Source organism: Lynx canadensis, chromosome B1 (genome assembly GCF_007474595.2).
Source record: "Lynx canadensis isolate LIC74 chromosome B1, mLynCan4.pri.v2, whole genome shotgun sequence".
Classification (NCBI taxonomy): Eukaryota; Metazoa; Chordata; class Mammalia; order Carnivora; family Felidae; genus Lynx; species Lynx canadensis.
In genome coordinates, this window is record NC_044306.2 from 197,640 (window position 1) to 217,473 (window position 19,834).

The 19,834-nt window shown below is 51.5% G+C and overlaps 1 protein-coding gene across 10 annotated transcripts in view; it reads left to right on the forward strand.

The window, feature by feature from the left end:
- The first annotated feature begins 7,494 nt into the window (after window positions 1-7,494).
- Window positions 7,495-19,834, forward strand: part of FBXO25 (F-box protein 25) — a 144,610-nt gene continuing 132,270 nt past the window's right edge. For 2 of the 10 annotated variants that reach the window (XM_030312025.1, XM_030312026.1), the window contains exon 1: window positions 7,499-7,748. In XM_030312025.1, coding sequence (XP_030167885.1) covers window positions 7,565-7,748 — 184 coding nt within the window. In that variant the 5' untranslated portion in view covers window positions 7,499-7,564. Of the gene's footprint in view, window positions 7,749-19,834 lie in introns of all 10 variants that reach the window. The other 8 variants (XM_030312022.1, XM_030312021.1, XM_030312020.1 and 5 more) reach the window with 7 other exon arrangements.

Sequence of the window (19,834 nt, forward strand, 5' to 3'; positions counted from 1 at the left end):
CAAATTCTTTTAACATTATGAAATGTTTCTTTCAGAAGAATGTGTATTATTCACATTAAATTAGGTTTTATAATCGTATAGGAAACAACTATTTCCACATGAACTCTCAGTAGTGTGGGTTGTTCTGATCACCACTATTTCTTTATATTCTGTGTCCATCATCCTCAAATATTCCGTAGGCCCTGATCCTGCAAGAGTAAGGGCAGACCTCTCACGTGCTGGATCCTACAGCCTGGCTTGTCCTCACCATATTACTCAGAAATCTCTAAAATTTCCTGACAAGTCTATGATTCTCCTTTCTACTATCAAAAAAGATTTCCTCATTTTTGGTCATTCTCCTGTCATTGTGGGAAGGAGAGGAAGTTAAATATATTGCCTTATATGAGGATCTTGAATCTTGACAGCCTTCTAAATGGTATCACTTAAAAAATAAAGATGAGGGGTGCCTACATGGCTCAGTTGGTTAAGTGGCCAACTTCGGCTCAGGTCATGATCTCACAGCTCGAAGGCTTGTAAGTTCCAGCCCCGTGTCGGGGTCAGTGCTGACAGCTTGGAGTCTGGAGCCTGCTTCCGATTCTCCTGTTCGTGTTCCATCTCTCTCTCTCTCTCTCTCAAAAATAAATAAACATTTAAAACAATTTTTTAAATAAAAAAATAAAGATGCTTGAGGGTCAAGAAATGCCTACTAGGCTGCCATGGAATTGGGGCTCTGGCATGAACAGTTCATTGTGCACCATTGTGTCCCCTGCCTGTGCGAGCAGCACACCTTCCGTGGAAACCACACCTCGAGAACAGGGACCAATGAGATGCTTCCTTGTGTTCGGGCTGCAGCACATGTTCTGACGCATTATAAAAAATGCTTTGTTTAACCAGTTGTGGATCTCCCCCCCCCTCCCTGAGAGAGAGCAGGGGAGGGGCAGAGAGCGAGGGAGAGAGAATCAGAAGCAGGCTCCGCTCTCTCTCTCTCTCCCTCTTCCATGTGTGTGTCTGTGTTTAACCCACTGGACCAATTTAGAAAGTATAATATATATATATATATATATTTTTTTCTCAATTAAAGATTTGATTTCTTCAAGTATCTGAAAACATTCTACAATGGAAACTGTTATTAGATGCTGCTTGTACTGTGCTGTGGACCTCACACATACTGCCACACTGTTTTCAGAAGACTTGAAATGCCACCGATAGTATAAAAGCTGTGCACGTGATGGAGAAGGGAAGGAGACCATTTAATGTTTCGTCCAGATCCAGAAGCGTGTCAGTGAAGGGCAGCGGTGGCAGCGACAGAATCCGTGGTTGGGTTCGGTCGTGTGCTGGACCCGACCCTGGCTCGGCTCGCTCGCTCAGCTGAGACCTGGCACTGAGGTCGGGGAGGAGCAGCTCTGAGAATATGATATACTTTTGAAATTTGTTTCAATCTGAACTTCAGCTTGTTTATTAGGGGCCAAATAATGTGCTCGCAGTTCTTATGTAAGACCCGCAACTGGTTTGGGGCGCCCAGGTGACTCCGTTAAGCGGCCCCGATCAGCACAGTGCCCCCTGTGGGGCTTGCGCTCACCAGCCGTGAGATCATGACCTGCAGGCCCACCTCAGCCCTCCAGGAGCCTGCTGCCTGTGGGGACATTTTCTGGAAGGGCAAACGCACTGAGCACACCTGCCTAGGTTCTGGAACCTTCCCCACATTGCCGCCACGGCATCCGCACCTCCACCGCCCTCCCGCAGAGCCCAACTGGAGCACGTCGGATCCTTCACATCTGTGCCCGCGGGAGAGGGTCCTGCGAGCCAAGAGTCGGTGTTCGAACCGGTGCGGCAAGAACACACAGAGAAGTCCCACATAAAGTGTTACAGTCTCTGCCCCATTCAGCCACGTCACTCTACTCAAGGGCAAAGGAAGTCTCATTGCTGTGTGTCTGTGTCCCTCTGCACCGGGACACGCAGCTCCTCCGATTCAGGGAGAAGCAGGACACCCTGAGTTACCTGTGTGGGTAGAACCCTCCAGGCAGCCCTTGTGCGCTCAAGCTTTCACAGGTCAAATGGGACAAACATGTCACCAGAAGCATCTTCTCCCTTCTCTGCACCCAACCCCCTGGCTCTGTCACACTCTGCCACCGTGTCTCCTTTATTTTTTCAAAGAAATCTTTGTTTAAGTTTATTTATTTTGAGAGAGAGAGGGTAAGCGGAGGAGGGACAGAGAGAGAGAGAGGGAGAGAATCCCAAGCAGCCTCCACGCTGTCTGCACAGATGTGGGGCTTGAACTCACGAACCGTGAGATCATGACCTGAGCTGGACCCAACAGCCAGACGCTTAACTGACCGAGCCTCCCAGGTGCCACCATGTCTCTATCTTGACACCCAAACCATTTCCAAGTGTACAACTCAGAGGTCTTGTTTATTTTCACAGCTCGTCACTTATGATCGTGTCTAGCACGTGATTATACAAAAGACGCTGATGCAATGTCCACTGAACTCATTGTATACGTGAAAAAGAAAATTGAGGGCCTACACGAGTTTTGACCAAGGCTCATCCTCCCCTCCCGTCCCAGCCTCCAGGGGCCTAGCGCCTGTGACTGCAGAGTCCTCCAAGCTTCAAACAGCCCCCCTTAGCCGCGGGGTGTACTCCTGCCCCTAGCAAAGGCAGCGATGGGGGGACTGAGCCACCAAGAGCCCAGGGCCGGCTTAAATTCTCGCACGACTGCCAGCCAGCCTGCTGTGTGATCAGGACGGGTGAGTTCTTCTCTGGCAGCAAACAAGCAGGAGTCCCGGTGTCCCAGGTCACGTGGTACCGGCACCGTGCATCCTGCCTGTCGGCCCGCATGCGGGGAGACAGGTGGTGAGGGGTCCTCCAGCCCTAGATGGGCCGCCTGGAGAATGCTCAGCACTGCTCACGGCATCCACGGCATCCAAACACCCGCAGGACGTGGTCTGACCACATCTGCCCTGAGCCGGGAACTGGAACCCTCTGCCACATGGAGATTCTGGGGCCGCTGAGAAAGGCAGTGCCCCGCAGGCACCCCCTGTGGACTGTTCAGTTGGTGGAAATTTCAGAAACCAGCAAGGGCCTGGAAGGGAGATATTTTAAAATGTCCCCACAGGCAGCAGATCAACCACCCGCTGCCTCCGTTGTGTCTCTGATTTGAGTTGTTTTGGGGGTGCAGTGAACCTGAGGTCTGCCTCAGGGACCCCCATGCCTGGTGCTCACCTTGGGTGGCTTCCTTCTGAAGGAGGCAGCCGGAGGCACCAGCACAGGACTCAGCAGACCCCCCCCCACCCCCCCATGACCTTTGGCAGGCTGGCAAACATCTCTGAAGTCAGTTTCCTCCTGAAGAGGGGCTGTCAGGGAACTGAAATAATGGGGGAGACAGATGTGGATAGGGGCTCAGTGAACGTCCTTGCTGTGCTCTTGTGGGTCTTCTCCCCCAAGGACCCTCCTCCAAGCACCACGAGGGAAGTGGGGACCCAAACACATCTGGTGAGTGCTGTGGTCCGTACGTCTGTGTCCCCCGGATTCGCTCTGCGGTGATGGTACTGGGAGGAGGGCCTCCGGGAGGTGATGGGGTCACAAGGGGGGAGCCCACGGATGGGATCAGCAACCTCCTAAGAAGAGATGGGGAGAGTTTGCCCCTCCCTCTGCTCTCTGCCTTATGAGGACACAGAGGAGAGGAGTCTACAAAGCAGGAGGAGCCCCACCAAACACCGGGTCAGGCAGCACTTTGGTCTTGGATGTCCAGCCTCTGGGACTGTGAGAAAGCGTGTTGTCTAAGCCAGCCGTCTGGCCATGGTACTTTGTTTTAGTGGCCCAAGTGGACTAAGACAGCTGTCCCTTTGGCCCAGGGGCTTTGGGGAGACAAATAAAGTGTAAAATCTCAGAAAACCTTTGAGCCAGGTGGGAATAACACCAGCCGATAAATGATGAAGACTGAATTCAGAGTCCGGTCAGTGTTCTCCTATTGCTCAGTAAAGGGGACACACAGAGGAACCTGTCCAGGGACGGTCTACAAATGGTGGCGGCCAACCAAGCCCCGGAAACGCAGGTGGGCCGATTCGGGAAGTGGCGTCAGTGTAGAATACACGCTACAATCCAAAGACTTGGTAAACAAACAAACAAGCAAACAAAAAACAGTGTAAGATACCTTGCTGATAATTAGATTGAGTAGATGTTGAGAGAATAATATTTTGGATCTATGGCTTCAATGAGATACATTATAAAATCAATTTACCTGGTTCTTTCCACTTTTTTTTTTTTTTACTGTAGTTACCAGAAAATTTAAAATTGCGTTTATTCCTACTGGACAGTGCTGACCCAGGACAGTGTGTCAGGCTCCACATTTTTGCCACTTTGGGTCGACAGTCCTCTGTCTGGGGGGTACTAGGTCAAGCCGCATCTCTCTGTCACCCACCGGATAAGCCAGGAGCTGGCATCCCTCTCCTCCGTGACAACCAGAGCATGTGCAGGCATCACCCAAGTGCCCAGGCCCCTGTCCCGTGGGCGTGACTGCCGCTGACTCCCCAGTCCCTGGGCAGGAGGAGATGTTGTAGCGAGACTTTGGCAGGAAGTCAGATCTGTCCCTGTCTTGTTTGCAGCACCATGGGGGTGGGAAAGTGAGTTCTGTTGGGGTTCCTCACTCCTTGCTGTGAGCCCGACACCCCAGCTGTGCCTAGGGACCATGGTGATTCCTTCACATTGGAGGTCTGGAGGCAGGAAGGAAGGAGCTGGTGCACTCTCAGTAGGAAAGGGAGCCGTCCCCCCTTGCCCCTCCAGGGTGTAGGGTGTCAGGTGCAGATCACAGAGGAGTGGGAGGACCTGGGTGTGGTGAGCACCTGTCGTGGCCAGGTGGGATGCTGAGGGCACTCCGTGCACCTTCCCCTCTGCATCAGTATGTGGAAGCCAGCATCACCCCCATGTACTGGTGCAGGAACTCCAGTTCAGAAAGGTAGAGTATGTTGTCCCCAAAGTACTGAACGACAAAGCCATGATTCAAACCCAGGTCTAGTTTCCGCCTAAGCCCACATTCCTCCTGTGATCCTGCAATTCCCCTGGCCTCTGCCCCACGGAGCTCAGGGACTGGATCCTGAACACAGTGTGGGGGTCCCTTGATCAGACACATTCTCTGGCCCTCTGGAAAGCCACACGCACTGTGGTGAGGCCAGCGTACAGAAACAGGGAAGCGCATGGCCTTCCCCAAAGCATGCGTTCTCATGCTCACCACTCACTCATATCCCTCTGGTGGCCAGGCCGGTGACCAGGACGAGGGCAGGTCCCTGCCGGCTGAGAGGAAGGAGGAAATAAGCCAGAGCAGACAGAGAGCCCACGCAGGGGCGGGGAGGTGCAGAGGACGTAGCAGTGGGGCCCCCCAGCTCCTCTGCAGACACATCCCTGGTGCCCTCCCTAGGAACGATGCAATCCAAACAGGCGGGGCAGACTCTCAGACAGGATTAGCATGGGGAAGCCTGCATACCAGTTGAGGGTTTGAAATAATCCAGTTGTGGAAAAATGTCTACGCTCAGTTCTTTTCAAAGCCAGGTGCTTCCTGTGACCATTCAGGCACATGAGGCAAGAGGCAAATGAACTTGGTTAAATAAGGATTAAATTCACTTTTCATGCAGACTCCAGGCTTTCCCCAACATTTAAACCTTTCTGGGGCCCTTGGATAATAAGGCCTCATGGCAGGAAGGCAGTTTGGGAAAGACTGTCAGCCCAGATGGGGATCAAGCCAACAAAGCAAGCTGATCTGCTGTTTGTTTACACAGCAAATTACATTTTTGAATAATGTATCTTGGCTGATTAAGCCTGAAAAAAATTGTTCTTTCCAGGCCAGTGAACATTTGAAAGGATTTTCAGTCAGAAGGGACTCCTGACTGTCCAGCACTCAAGGTCAAGAGAACAAAATTTCCTTCCGGAGGCATCCAGTCCCAGTCTGAACTGAGCAACTAGAGATATGCAACGCCCCCCCACCCCCACCCTCCCCGCAGCCAGGGGCTGCTCCGTGGTGACATTTACAGCTATGCCACCTTTTTCTAGAAGAGGCAGCAAGCTTTTATTTAAAGCAAACAGCGCACACTTAGACTGATGATTGTTTTTTATAGTTACTTATTTTTGAGAGAGGGAGAGATAGAGAGAGGGAGAGAGAGAGAGAGAGAGAGAGCGCGCGCGAGCGAGCTCCCGCCGGCACGCGAACAGGGGAGGGGCAGAGAGAGAGGGAGCCAGAGAATCCCCAGCTGGCCCTGTGCTGTCAGTGCAGAGTCTGAGGTGGGAACCGTGAGATCGGTTCTTGAGATCATGACTTAAGCCAAAGTTGGACACTCAACCCACTGAGCCACCCAGGCGCCCCAATGGTGATTTTTTTTTTAATTAACTTGAAATAACTGCAGGAGTTTGGGTTTGATTTTTCCTTAGAAGGAATGTTTCTTCCAGCAGTTGGGGCTGGTGAACAGAGACCTGACCTGTCCATGAACATCAGATTCCCCAGTGAGACTCTCTTGGGGTCCAGTGTTGCAAGGGCTCAGGACAGATCTTGTCTCTTGACAGCCAGTAACAGGAGAAGGAGGGACAGCATGCTTTTCAGAAGGAAAATGAATTTGGGGCCAGGGGGTGTCTGCAAGTGGTCCATGGGCATTTGGGGTGCTTGCTTCTCAGCTCCCCTTGCACCGGTCTCAGCACACTCCTGTCCCACAGCGCCACACCTCACCTTTCTCATGCTGTTGATAAACAGACTCAGAGGCTCAGGAAAGGCTGCCTGGTGCCCCAGATACACTTTCTAACAGCCTGCACACAAGGAAAATCCACTGAGGGGCGCTTGGGTGGCTCAGCCGGTTAAGCGTCCAACTTTGGCTCAAGTCAGGATCTCACAGCTTGGCTAAGTTGGAGTGCAGTGTTGGACTCTGTGCTGACAGCTCTGTGTGTGTGTGTGTGTATGTGTGTGTGTGCGCGTCTGTCCCATCCGGTTTGCACTCTGTCTCTCTCCCTCTGTCTCAAAAATAAATAACAGCAAAACAAAAAATTGAAAAGAAAAAAGAAAAATCCACTGAAGTGAAATCTGTCCTTGGCTTAGGAAGGCTTTGCACCCTGCCTCTCACTTTAAAAAAAAAAAAAAAGGAGAAACTGTCCTGTGGGGGGAGTTTATAGAAAGTTTCCCTGGGGAAACAGCAGGACCCCCATGCCCACTAGGAGGCGGGCACTGTCCTGGGCCCCGTTAGGAGGAGGGGGGCGCACAGGAGCCAGGAGGAGGGCCTGCGGCTAGTGGGCAGAGGAGGAACAGACGACACGGGTGTGGAGTCTGAGTCGGGGGCGGCTGTGTCCCATCTGCAGGGACATTGGAGAAATGTAAGACCTGCAAAAGTGAGAGTCAGGGTCCTGGGGGGGGGGGAGGGGCGCCTAGTTCAAAGAGGAGCCCAGGGAGGCTGGAGCCACGTGACTAAGGGGGCGCTGGAGGAGCAGAGGGGTTGCCAGGAGCTCGGACAGACCTACCTAATTCGCCTCACCCGTCTGTGCAGAGGGGGGCAGGAGGCAGACTGGGCGGAGCTGCCCGGAGGCCCTGGCAGAGGCTCCCCTGAAGGGTGGCGCAGGGATGGATGAGCCACCGGGAAGTGCTCTGGGACTGGAGAGAGGGAGGAAGGAGGGAGGGAAAGGAAGTTTGCAGGAGGCCCACCCAGCTGCCAGAGCTCTCCCAGGCGTGCAGAGGCATCAGGCCCCGGCTGTGAGGACAGTGTGCCTCGTCTGGGAGACCCCCAGGGATTCAGCCCTGAGGAGAGGTAAGTGGGCCTCTACTCCTGGTGTATGGGAAGCGGCTCTGCGAGCAGCTCAGGAGGAGGAGGAGGAGGAGGGTTAGGGGGAAGAGGGGGTAGGAGGGGGAGGGGAAGGAGTAGGAGGAGGGAGGTGGGGGAAGGATAGGGAGGGGGAGGAGGGTTAGGAGGGGTAGCGGTAGGAGGAGGGAGAGGGGAAGGGAGAGGGGAGGGGGGAGGGGAGGAAGGAGAGTGGAGGGGTGGGGAGGGGAGGGGGGAGAGGGGAAGGGGAGGAAGGGGAGAGGGAGGGAGAGGGGGCGGGGCAGGGAGGAGGAGCCTGAGCAAGCTGGAGAAGGGGAAGTCGGATCGCAGCCCCACACCTCCCTCCTTGGAGCCCCAAGGCACCAGGAGGCCAGAGGCACTAGGCAGAGCCCCACCTCTCAGCAGATGCAAAGGTAGGACTGCATCCCGCCCCCCCCCGGGGGGAGGGGGCTCCTGAGCAGAGGAATTTAAAGCGCATTGAAAAATACCGTCGTGAATGTGGACGGTGTACAACAGTATGTTCTGAGGGCCGCACACAGCGGAATGATTCCCGCGGCCAAACGAATTCATGGCTCCTGTCCTCACGGTCAACCGCGTGCGTCCTGAGAGCACCTGAGGCCTGCTCTCCTACCAAGTTCCAGTATTCAGTGCGGTATTGTTCACCATGGTCATCGTGCCCTGCAGGAGGTCCGGGACTGACTCCTCCCCCATGGCTTTGCCCCCCCCCCCCCCCCCCCCCCCCCCCCCCCCCCGGCTGCTTCAAGTTGGAACAGATAAAACTGACATCCTTGCTGTGCTGAATCAGGGGGACTCTCACCGATGAGAGTTTGGGCACCGGGTAAAGTGCTGCGCACACAGAAGGTGCTAGACCTGTGGCCAGGTTCGGCCACTGGCCACTATTGCATTTGCTCCAGCACACAGGAGCCCTGGAGCACCCAGTGCATTCCTGCTCTCATTTAAATGAGTCTGGGGCTTGGTGTGTACTTGTTTTGTTTTTTCTTTGTATTACGGAAATTTACCAGCACATGCAAAAATAGAGAAAGGTGTGCACCAGCCAGCTTCAACAGTTCCACAGCTTGGTGAGCCTGCGTCTGTCCTTACCCTGCCTCCCTCTCCCCCAGGGCATCTGCATATCCTTTCATCTACCCTGAGGGTCTCTAAAGGATGGGAACGCTTTGCAAACGGAACTGCAGAACTCCCAGCAAGCAAAAGTTAATAGTAATTGCTTAGCAAAATAAAGCACCGGCTGTAGTCATCTTAGGCAGCTGAGTCCTGTTTAGCCAGTAGGATGGGGGGCGGAGCTCCTGGGGGGGCTCAGCCTTCAGGACTGACTCCCTTTTGTCCCACGCCAGACATCACTGTGGCCTTAAGCACAGGGGAGAGACCTTTTGGGAAAGGAGAGAGGGAGCGCCCACAGGCCTCCAACGTGGGAGGGCCTCACACCTGGGTGGAGGGGCCATCGGGGCAGGTCAGTCCCCCCCCCCCCCCCCCCCCGCCCGCCAGAGTGCCTCAAAATCAGCCGTCCTGCTGTGCCTGGCTCCAAAATGGGAGCAAACGAAGCGCGCTAGTTTAAGCCATTAAGTTTGGAGTGGCATTTTTGCACAACAGAGGAGCAGAATTCAGCGTTCTTCCTCCAGTGGCTCGAAATTATACTTTTTTGGTTTGGATTGGAGGGCCCCAGCAATGATAGTCTCTCAGTCAGAACGTCATCCCTCCCTCTTCACGTTCTCTGGCTTTACAGTTTGTATCGCTCAGATGCTTTTAGGTGCCCACAAGGCACACACCACTGACAGCTCTCCTGTGGGGGTCATTCCACATTTCACCGCGTCCTGCCTTAGACCTGGAGGTTTGATGCAACTCAGACTCGTGGCTTGTTTCTTGCCAAATGATGATGGACAAACGTGGGTGGCTGGAGCGTCCTTTGTCTCTCGTCTGGGGTCTCCGGAGAGAGTGGATTCAGCTGGGCCTGTGGGCCTTGGAGCCAGGAGGGCCCTGGTGACCGGGGCCCTGTGACAGAGGAACGGCTTGTGTCCTCAAGTTCTTCTGTTGAAATCCTGACTCCCGCCGAGGAGACAGGTCCTGATGGAGTTAGTGCCCTTACACAGGAGGCTGCAGAGCTACCCACCACTACCCCCTGCACGTGCGGACACAGCTGGCAGGTGGAGGCTGCCACCTGCACAGGTGCCTCCGATGTGCAAACGCGCACACGAGTGAGGGTCCGAGTGGGCATTCGTGGGGGAAGGTGGGGTGGAGGGAGGGTCCTTGGGGCGTTTGTGCCGGGGAGGGTCTGGTAAGTGAGGGTCTGTATCTTCCTGGCACGCTTTCCTCGTTGGCCGGGATCTGACAATGGTTACATAGATTTTCCCGTGATCCTTTGCTGCGGCTTATACTAGAAGTACGAAAAGGCAGGAAGGATGTGCCTGCACCTGCAGGAGAGTGTGGCGTGCGCACAGCCGCTGGTGCTGTTCTTTCGTGGTCCGGCGCCCCCGGAGGGCCCCCTCCCCTCCTGCACGTGGGTGTTGCCCCTCTCTGACCCCACTGCGCCCCCCACGTGCAGTTGGCCGTGAGTTCAGTTCCCCCAGCTTCTCCCGGGTGAGGGAACTTGGGGCTGCAGGGGCCTTGTCTGTCTTGCTAGTTTACGGGGACTGGATGCTCCAGAGCTATGGGGCCCTGGCCCCTTCCTGTGCGCGGAGCCACAAATAGAAGGCTGTCTCTCCGTGGTCCCTTCCACTTTCCCGTGTCTACTCCAGGGCTTCGGTCCAGGAGGCCACCAGGAGCTCCGTTCCCTTTCCCAAATCCCTCATGGATGCCTTCAGCTGCAGGCGGCTCACCTGCCCTGCCACTGGGGTTGGTGGGAGCATGTGGTCCTCTGTTTAGTGGTAGCTGTCCTCAGTAGGCCATCAGTTTTCCTGTCAAGTCTACTGTGTCTGTTTCTGGGAGAACTGGGGGAGGTAAAAATGGCACCACACTGCCACCATCTCCCCAGTCTCCCTCTAATGGGCTTTTAACTAACTCCCTGATGAAACGTGGGACTGGGCTGGTTATAGGAAACATCAATACATGTCCATCTCTGCAAAAACTCCACATGGAATGTATTCCTGTGCGCTAAAGGGACAAGAGTGCATTGCCCTGTTGTGCAATATAATCTTTCACTAAAATTCAAACTCCGTGTGACTGTCTGGTACCCGGAAGTCTGATCCCCAAAGGTTGTGGCAGGCAGTGAGCTCTCAGGATTAGGAAGTGATTTTCCTGGGGCTCCTGGGTGGCTCAGTCGTTTGAGTGTCCGACTTCAGCTCAGGTCATGATCTCACAGCTTGTGAGTTCCAGCCGCAATCAGGCTCTGTGCAGACAGCTCAGAATCTGGAGCCTGCTTCCAGATTCTGTGTCTCCCTCTCTCTGCCCCCCCCCCGTCTCTTTGTCTCTCTCTCTCTCTCTCTCTCTCTCTCAAAAATAAACAAACATTAAAAATTTTTTTTAAAAAGGAAGTGATTTTCGTGGCCTGCCACGTGGCCAATGTTACTCTGTCTTCCTGCAGAGCAGAATGCCACGCTGATCACCACGTACCATGAAGCAGGTGCAGAAACCTGAAAACGGTTCATGAGGAAATGAGTGATGAATTAGGCTTCTATTGCTGCTGTTAAAAAAAAAAAAAATCACCAAAACTTTACTGGCTTAACGCAACACAGATTTTATTATAGTTCTGGAGATCACAAGCCTAAACTGAGAGGGCCAGTTCCCAGGAAGCTCTGGGTGAGAATGTTTCCCCGCCTTTGTCCAGCTTCTGGAGGTGCCTGTGTTCCTTGCCTGTGGCTCCCTTCCATGCAATATTGCTTTTTTCTGGACCCTGCGTCCCCCCTCAGCCTCTCTCTTGGACTCTGATCCTCCTGCCTCCCCTTTATCAGGACCCTTGTGCCTGCTCTGTGCCTGGCAGATACTGCGTCCTCAGCTACAGGGGTCCTGAGAAAAGGCTTGGGGCCACTGGGGTGACTGTGGGACTCGGACCAAGGTGGGAAGGCAGGAAAAAGGAGCGTGACTCACCCGGCAGGCGTGGCTCCAGTGGGTTCAGGGCCTCAATGTGACATTATTTGAAAGCACTCATCTGGAAGGGAAAGGAATCAGTGTTTCAGTTAAACCAGTTACAGTCTTGGCCATGGGACCACACCCGAGGGAGAGGGGACCGGTGTGGGCATGGGGGACGTGTGGTCCCGATGGAGTTGTGGGCACAGGCGGGCTGGGTCCAGCAGGCTGCTGCCCTGAGCCCCTTCTCATGGGATCGGGGTTTAGGAGAGGGCTCCGTGTCAGCAACCTGCACATGGGTGCCAGGCGCCCCCGACTAAGGGCCGGGTTTTCTTTTTTTTTTTTTTTTTTAATTTTTTTTTTTCAACGTTTATTTTATTTTTGGGACAGAGAGAGACAGAGCATGAACGGGGGAGGGGCAGAGAGAGAGGGAGACACAGAATCGGAAACAGGCTCCAGGCTCTGAGCCATCAGCCCAGAGCCCGACGCGGGGCTCGAACTCACAGACCGCGAGATCGTGACCTGGCTGAAGTCGGATGCTCAACCGACTGCGCCACCCAGGCGCCCCTAAGGGCTGGGTTTTCACATCTGGCACCTGGGCCTCGGGGTCCTCGGTGGGAGGGCGGGGGTGGTTTCCTGCCCAGCTGGTCCTGCCGAGAGTTGGTCTGAGCCGCTCAAGGCCCTGCTGACTGGAATTTGCTCCTGGTATCATTTCTGTTGAATTCTGTGTATTGCTTTTCCACCACAGGGTCCTCTGCGTGTCACAGTGCGTTATGCAGTCTGTTGCTTCTTTCACTTGGTGACCTGTGTCCAAGTTTCCTCCATGTTTTCATGGCCTCATAGCTCATTTCTTTTTAGTGCTCAGTTATATCCATTGTCTGGGTGAATCCATTTATTTATGTATCCCCTACCGAAGGATGTCTTTCTTGGCTGCTTCCACAATTTGGCAGTTATGAATTAAGCTGCTGTAAACACCCACTGCAGGTTTTTGTGTGGATATGTTTTCGACTCCTTCGAGTAAATAGCAAAGAGCGTAATTGCTGGATTGCAAGATAAGAGCATGTTTAGTTTTGTTTTTTTTTAATTTTTTTTAACGTTTATTTATTTTTGAGACAGAGAGACAGAGCATGAGTGGGGGAGGGTCAGAGAGAGGGAGACACAGAATCTGAAACAGACTCCAGGCCCTGAGCTGTCAGCACAGAGCCAGACACGGGGCTCGAACTCATGAACTGAGAGATCATGACCTGAGCCGAAGTCGGACGCCCAACCGACTGAGCCACCCAGGCGCCCCAGAGCATGTTTAGTTTTGTAAGAAACCACCAAACTGCCTTCCAAGGTGGCCGCGCCATTTTGCATTCCTGCCAGCAGTGAGTGCGAGTCCGTGTTCGTCCAGGTTGTCAGCACTTGTTGCGGCCAGTGTTGTGGGTTCTGGCCATTCTCACTGGACAGTGGTATCTCCTTGTTGTTTTAATGTGCCTTTCTCTGATAACTATAATGTGGAGCATCTTTTCATGTGCTCGTTTGCCATCTTCATGAATTTTAGCTTCCAACATCCCTAGGGGAGAAAGAGAGGTAATTTTTGGTTAATTTTTCTGGCAAATTGAAGAAGTAGCTCATATGTGTTCACATCTGCTGATGGTTTGCCTCTGAAATGTTGCTATGCAAGACTCCACAAACATCTGGAGAAGTAGTTTCCACAAGCGGACACAGCATATTAAGCTCTGAGTATTTTGAATTCAGCTCATCTTGAGAAGCTCCTTCAGGTTCAAGAAATAGAGTGCCATGGTTTTAACCACAGCAAAAGGAAGCTTTCTGCAAAGAATGTAATAAAGAATGGGAGTGTTGAATAAAATGTTCCCTTCTTATAACAAACATCATGTGTTGATAAACAGAATGTGTGTGTGTGTGTGTGTGTGTGTATAAGCAAGAACACTACTCTTAACTCCCATCAGCTCAAGTGTCCAAATACTGTGGAGAGGAGGATGAGGGCTGAGGTTGCCATTGGGTTTCGCCGACGGGGAGTTGATGGAGACTCTGTCAAGAGCAGTTTCAGGCGGGCTCTGGGGTTGGAAGCCTGCTTGGCTATGTTCCAGAGAGAACGAGAAGGGGAATGGAATGTGCAATTCTCCTGGAGAATCTGAGGACCCCAGGTTGTAGACCTCACAAGACATGTGCATCACCATGCCGGCACCAAAGCTCAGCCTTATTGCAGTGTGTCTGCTGCAAGAGGTCCACAGTGCCACACTCGATTTTAAGAGGCTGGAGAGTTTGAAGTAAAGGAGAATGGAAAAGTGAGTGGAATCTGGAGGGAGAGTAAAGTCGGGTTTTTGTTTGATTCCTGTTTTGGTTTTGGGCAGAGATCAGCATGTCTGCAGATTGATGGGTTGATCCAAGAGAAAGAAAAAAATAAAGCCACGGGGATCTGGAAGGACGTCCTTGATAAAGGTAGAAGTTCTCAGTAAGCTCGAGGTTTAGTAACTGGTGTGAATCCTCTTATCAGTGTTTCTAGCCTGTGCGAAGGGGTATCTGTGGTCCCTGTTTTGCTCCTTGTTCGAATGGCTGGCCGAAGTGTCCACTGTGGTTATTATCAAATCCTGACTCGTTCTGTCCTACTTTCTCAGAGGGGCCTGTACTTCTGCAGTCGGCAGGAACTTGAGATGGCAGGGGCCGTGCCTTCCTACCCCAGTGCGCCCCATGCCTTGCTGGCACAGAGCTGTGTCCCAGGGGTTGCTGGGAGCCTGAACTAAATAGTGGTTTGCAGGAAAATGTCGATCCGCTTTGGCGCACATGGATCAAGTCTAACCTAAATTCCCTGCCCTATGGGACAGAGGAGACGGGCTGCCTGATGGCAGCGTCCCCCTGCTCGGAGACTTGGTGGCCGATGTCTGATTTCCTTAGCCAGATGCTTCCCTGGCCTCACAGACTGCACAAGAACCGTGGCCATTGCACTCCGTGCCAAAGGGTGGCTTGGAAAAGTGAACTCTCGAGAGAAATGAAGATTCGACCTCAAAGGAACTTGCGGCCTGTGCAGATGTATTTTTTCCCAGTGGAGGGTACGTAGAGGCCACAAGGCCCCACTAGCCTCTGTCTGAGGCAGAGTAGAGACAAGCGGGCTGCAGCACCTCTTCTCACAGACAGCTGCCACCCAGACAACATTCTTGGTCCCACCAAGAGGAACACTGGAGGGGAACACTGGAGGCTCATTTCTCTGCCTTTCAGGGTGTGAAGTAAGGACGCTCCAACATTCGAATCAGATGTAAGAAGACAAGACACGTGCTGGCATTTAATTTTGTTTTTAATTGAAAAAAATGTCTATTTTTAAGAGAGAGAGCACACAAGCTCTCTTGTGTGGGGAGGGGCAGAAGAGAGGGAGACACAGAATCTGAAGCAGGCTTCAGGCTGTGAGCTGTCAGCACAGAGCCCGATGCGGGGCTGGAATCCATGAACCGCGAGATCACGACCTGAGCCGAAGTTGGATGCTTAACCGACTAAGCCATGCAGGCGCCCCGAATTTTCTGTTTTTGAGAGAGAGAGAGAGAGAGAGAGAGAGAGACAATGAATGATCAGGGGAGGGGCAGAGAGAGAGAGAGAGAATCTCAAGCAGGCTCCAATCTATCAGCACAGAGCCCAACGCAGGACTGGAACCCATGAAGTGAGCTCATAACCTAAGCTGAAACCAAGAGTTGGACGCTTAACTGACTGAGCCATATAGTTGCCCCGAAAAGCATAATGTTCTTTAACATAACTAAGATTTGAAAATGAAAGTAAGTTTTTCTGCACATTTACGAATTACGTTTGTGTTGGCGTCTTGTCTGTTTCACAGTTCTGACTGCCCATGTCTCCACCTCCTGAGTCCTCACTCCCATGAGTCTCCCGAGGCTCCTCTGTGGATGGGTGTGCAAGGGCCATGGCCCCGAACCGCAAGTCTCTGTGATGAGGATGTATCCATGGAAATGACGAATAAATTCAGATATTAATCCCCCCTGCTTCCCTCTTCCTTTCTGCTTCTGAGTCCTCTCCCCCCTGCTTCCCTCTTCCTTTCTGCTTCTGAGTCCTCTCCACCCTGCTTCCCTCTTCCTTTCTGCTTCTGAGTCCTCTCCCCCCTGCTTCCCTCTTCCTTTCTGCTTCTGAGTCCTCTCCACCCTGCTTCCCTCTTCCTTTCTGCTTCTGAGTCCTCTCCCCCCTGCTTCCCTCTTCCTTTCTGCTTCTGAGTCCTCTCCCCCCTGCTTCCCTCTTCCTTTCTGCTTCTGAGTCCTCTCCACCGGCACCAGCTCTTGCACTCCAACACACCTGTGCACACACATACACACACGCAGGCATGCACATGCACGGGACACAGGTGCACTAGGAAACTCAGGCATCTGCAAGACAATGGACGCCCCAGGTGCCAAGCCACTGCGTCACCCCCAGGGTGATGGACACACAGCCCTCCGTCTGAGTCCGAGGACCGCAGGTTGTAAACCTCACAGAACACGTGTCAACACGCCAGCACCAAAGTTCAGCCTATCACAACATGTCTGCTGATAGAGGTCCCCAGGGCCACACTGGTTTTAAGAGGCTGAGGTATTTGGACAGTGTCACGGACTGAATTGTATCCCCCCAGATTCATATGCTGAACCCTTAGCCCCCCAAACCTCAGAAGGTGACTGTGTTTGGACCATTAGGGGACCATCAGGGCGGCCGTAATGCAACAGGGCTGCTGTCCTCACAGGGGGAGGAGGGAGGACACAGACACGCAGAGGGACGACCGTGTGAGGACACGGGACACACGGTGTCTGCAGGGCAGTGAGTGGCCTCAGGAGGAACCGGCAGGCTCACACCCAGGTCTCAGGTTTCCTGACTGTCTGGTGTAAGCCGCTGTCTGTGCTACTTTGTTGTGGCGGCAGACCTAGTACAGACTAGGAGATGATAGTGTGCGTGGCAGCCTTTGTATGAAATCCATATTGTATCTTCTGTCCTCGTGTTTCTACCTTATCTTTCAGATCCTTCTCCACGCCCTCTATGGGCTTGTCCTTATGTACAGAGAAAGCACACAGGCTGTCCTCGTTTCAAAGATAGAAAGACAACGTGTTTCCTCCTTGAGTAGCTCATGCTGAGCACCTGTAAATGCTGACGGTTGAGATGCTTTCAAAGTGTGAAACCTATTCTCCACAGCTTTATGACTGATCACGGGTCATGTTTGCTGTTCAAAATGGAATTATTGAAGCCTGAAGATAAAGCCGTCTATCAATTGGCAAATGTGCTCGTCACCTTCATTATCACATGGTTGTGATAAACCTCAAAGGGTATGGGACATTATCACAGTCATAAGAAGGGGTTGATAATGAGAGTGTTAGTAACACGACCCATGTGTTGGCTGGGTTTTACTTCTCACGTGTCTTCACACCTGTCACGTCTCAGGTATCAGTTCTTAAACTCTTCTGAGAAACAGGTGAGGCAGGCATCGTCTCTTTTATTTTACAGGCGTGGAAACAGGGCCTCAAGGAGGCTAAGTGCTTGCCAAAGTCACGCGGGGGAAGAGAGAAACCCACACACCCTCCTGCCGGCACCAGGCAGGCTCTCACCCCTGGCCTGGTGGAGAGAGCGTGTGTCACGCATGTTCCTGTCAGGATGAGTAAGTGGCCGGGGTGGTCGTGAAGGTCACCTGCAGACAGGACATGCAAACAGGAGTGGGAGGGCCTTCTCAGAAGAGAGAGATGCATGCTGTCACCAGGTGCTGGTGAGAGTCTCCATCAGAGGCCGGGGTGGAAGACACTGGGAGGGTGCTGAGGCGCTGGAAGCTACTCCTGTGGAAACGATGTGGAGGCAGCCCAGGCCCTAAGTGGTAGGCGTAGGTGACAAGAGGGACCCAGCACGGGTCGGGGTGGGGGGGGCAGGATGGCACTGGCTTCAGTCACAAGCCCCAGCAGGAGAGTGAGGGTGTGGTGGTAGCAGAGCTGGAGGAAGATGTACTAGAACAATCCATGCCCTGAACCACAAGAAACCTGCAATTGAATCAGGTTCATTTTTAGCACGCTTTTAGCAATTATGCAGGTGTCCTCACAGAAATAATCAGTTAATTGACGGGATCTTAGGTGAAGTGACACAAAATAGCTCTAATGTCACCAATGCCACTGTGGAGTTTTTATTTTTATTCATTTTCTTCTTTGTCTTTTTCTTTTTTTCTTTTTTTAATTTACATGCGAGTTAGTTAGCATATAGTGCAACAGTGATTTCAGGAGTAGATTCCTTAGTGCCCCTTACCTTACCCATGTAGCCCATCCCCCCTTCCCACAGCCCCTCCAGCAACCCTCTGTTCTCTGTATTTAAGAGTCTCTTATGTTTTGTCCCCCTCCCTGTTTTTATATATTTTTGCTTCCCTTCCGTTATGTTCATCTGTTCTGTGTCTTAAAGTCCTCATATGAGTGAAGTCATATGATATTTGTCTTTCTCTGACTAATTTCACTTAGCATAATACTCTCTAGTTCCATCCATGTATTTGAAAATGGCAAGATTTCATTCTTTTTGATTGCAGAGTAATACTTCCTTACAGATATATATACATATATGTATATATAGATATGTATATCTATATAGATATGTATATACATATATGTGTATATATATCTATATCACATCGTTTTTTTAATTTTATTTTTAATTTTTTAAATTAAAATTAATTAATTAGTTAAAATTTTTGCTTCCCTTCTGTTATGTTCATCTGTGTCTTAAAGTCCTCATGAGTGAAGTCATATGATTTTTGTCTTTCTCTGACTAATTTCACTTAGCATAATACCCTCCAGTTCCATCCACGTAGTTGCAAATGGTAAGATTTCATTCTTTTTGAATGCTGAGTAATACTCCATTGTATATATATACACCACATCTTCTTTATCCATTCATCCATCAATGGACATCTGGGCTCTTTCCATACTTTGGCTATTGTTGATAGTGCTGCTATGAACATGCGGGTGCATGTGTCCCTTTGAAACAGCACACCTGGATCCCTTGGATAAATGCCTAGTAATGTAATTGCTGGGTCATAGGGTAGTTCTATTTTTAATCTTTTGACGAACCTCCATACTGTTTTCCAGAGTGGCCACACCAGTTTGCATTCCCACCAGCAGTGCAAAGGAGATCTTTCTCCACATCCTCGCCAACATGTGTTGTTGCCTGAGTTGTTAATGTTAGCCATTCTGACAGGTGTGACGTGGTATCTCCTTGTGGTTTTCATTTGTATTTCCCTGATGATGAGTGATGTTGAGCATTTTTTTCATGTGTCGGTTGGCCATCTGGATGTCTTCTTTGGAGAAGTGTCTATTCATGTCTTTTGCCCATTTCTTCCCTGGATTATTTGTTCTTTTAGGTGTTGAGTTTGATAAGATCTTTGTAGATTTTGGATACTAATCCTTTATCTGATATGTCGTTTGCAAATATCTTCTCCCATTCTGTCGGTTGCCTTTTAGTTTTGCTGATTGTTTCCCTCGCTGTACAGAAGCTTTTTATTTTGATGAGGTCCCAGTAGTTCATTTTTGCTTTTGTTTCCCTTGCCTCTGGAGACATGTTGAGTAAGAAGTTGCTGTGGCCAAGATCAAAGAGGTTTTTGCCTGCTTTCTCCTTGAGGATTTTGATGGCTCCCTGTCTTACATTTAGGTCTTTCATCCATTTTGAGTTTTTGTGTGTGGTGTAAGAAAGTGGTCCAGGCTCATTCTTCTGCATGTCGCTGTCCAGTGTTCCCAGCACCGCTTGCTGAAGAGACCGTCTTTATTACATTGGATATTCTTTCCTGCTTTGTCAAAGGTTAGTTGGCCATACGTTTGTGGGTTCCTTTCTGGGTTCTCTATTCTGTTCCATTGATCTGAGTGTCTGTTCTTGTGCCAGTCCCATACTGTCTTGATGATTACAGCTTTGTAATACAGCTTAAAGTCTGGGATTGTGATGCCTCCTGCTTTGGTTTTCTTTTTCAAGGTTGCTTTGGCTATTCGGGGGCTTTTCTGGTTCCATACAAATTTTAGGATTATTTGTTCTACCTCTGTGAAGAATGCTAGAATGTGTTATTGTGACAGGGATTTCATTGA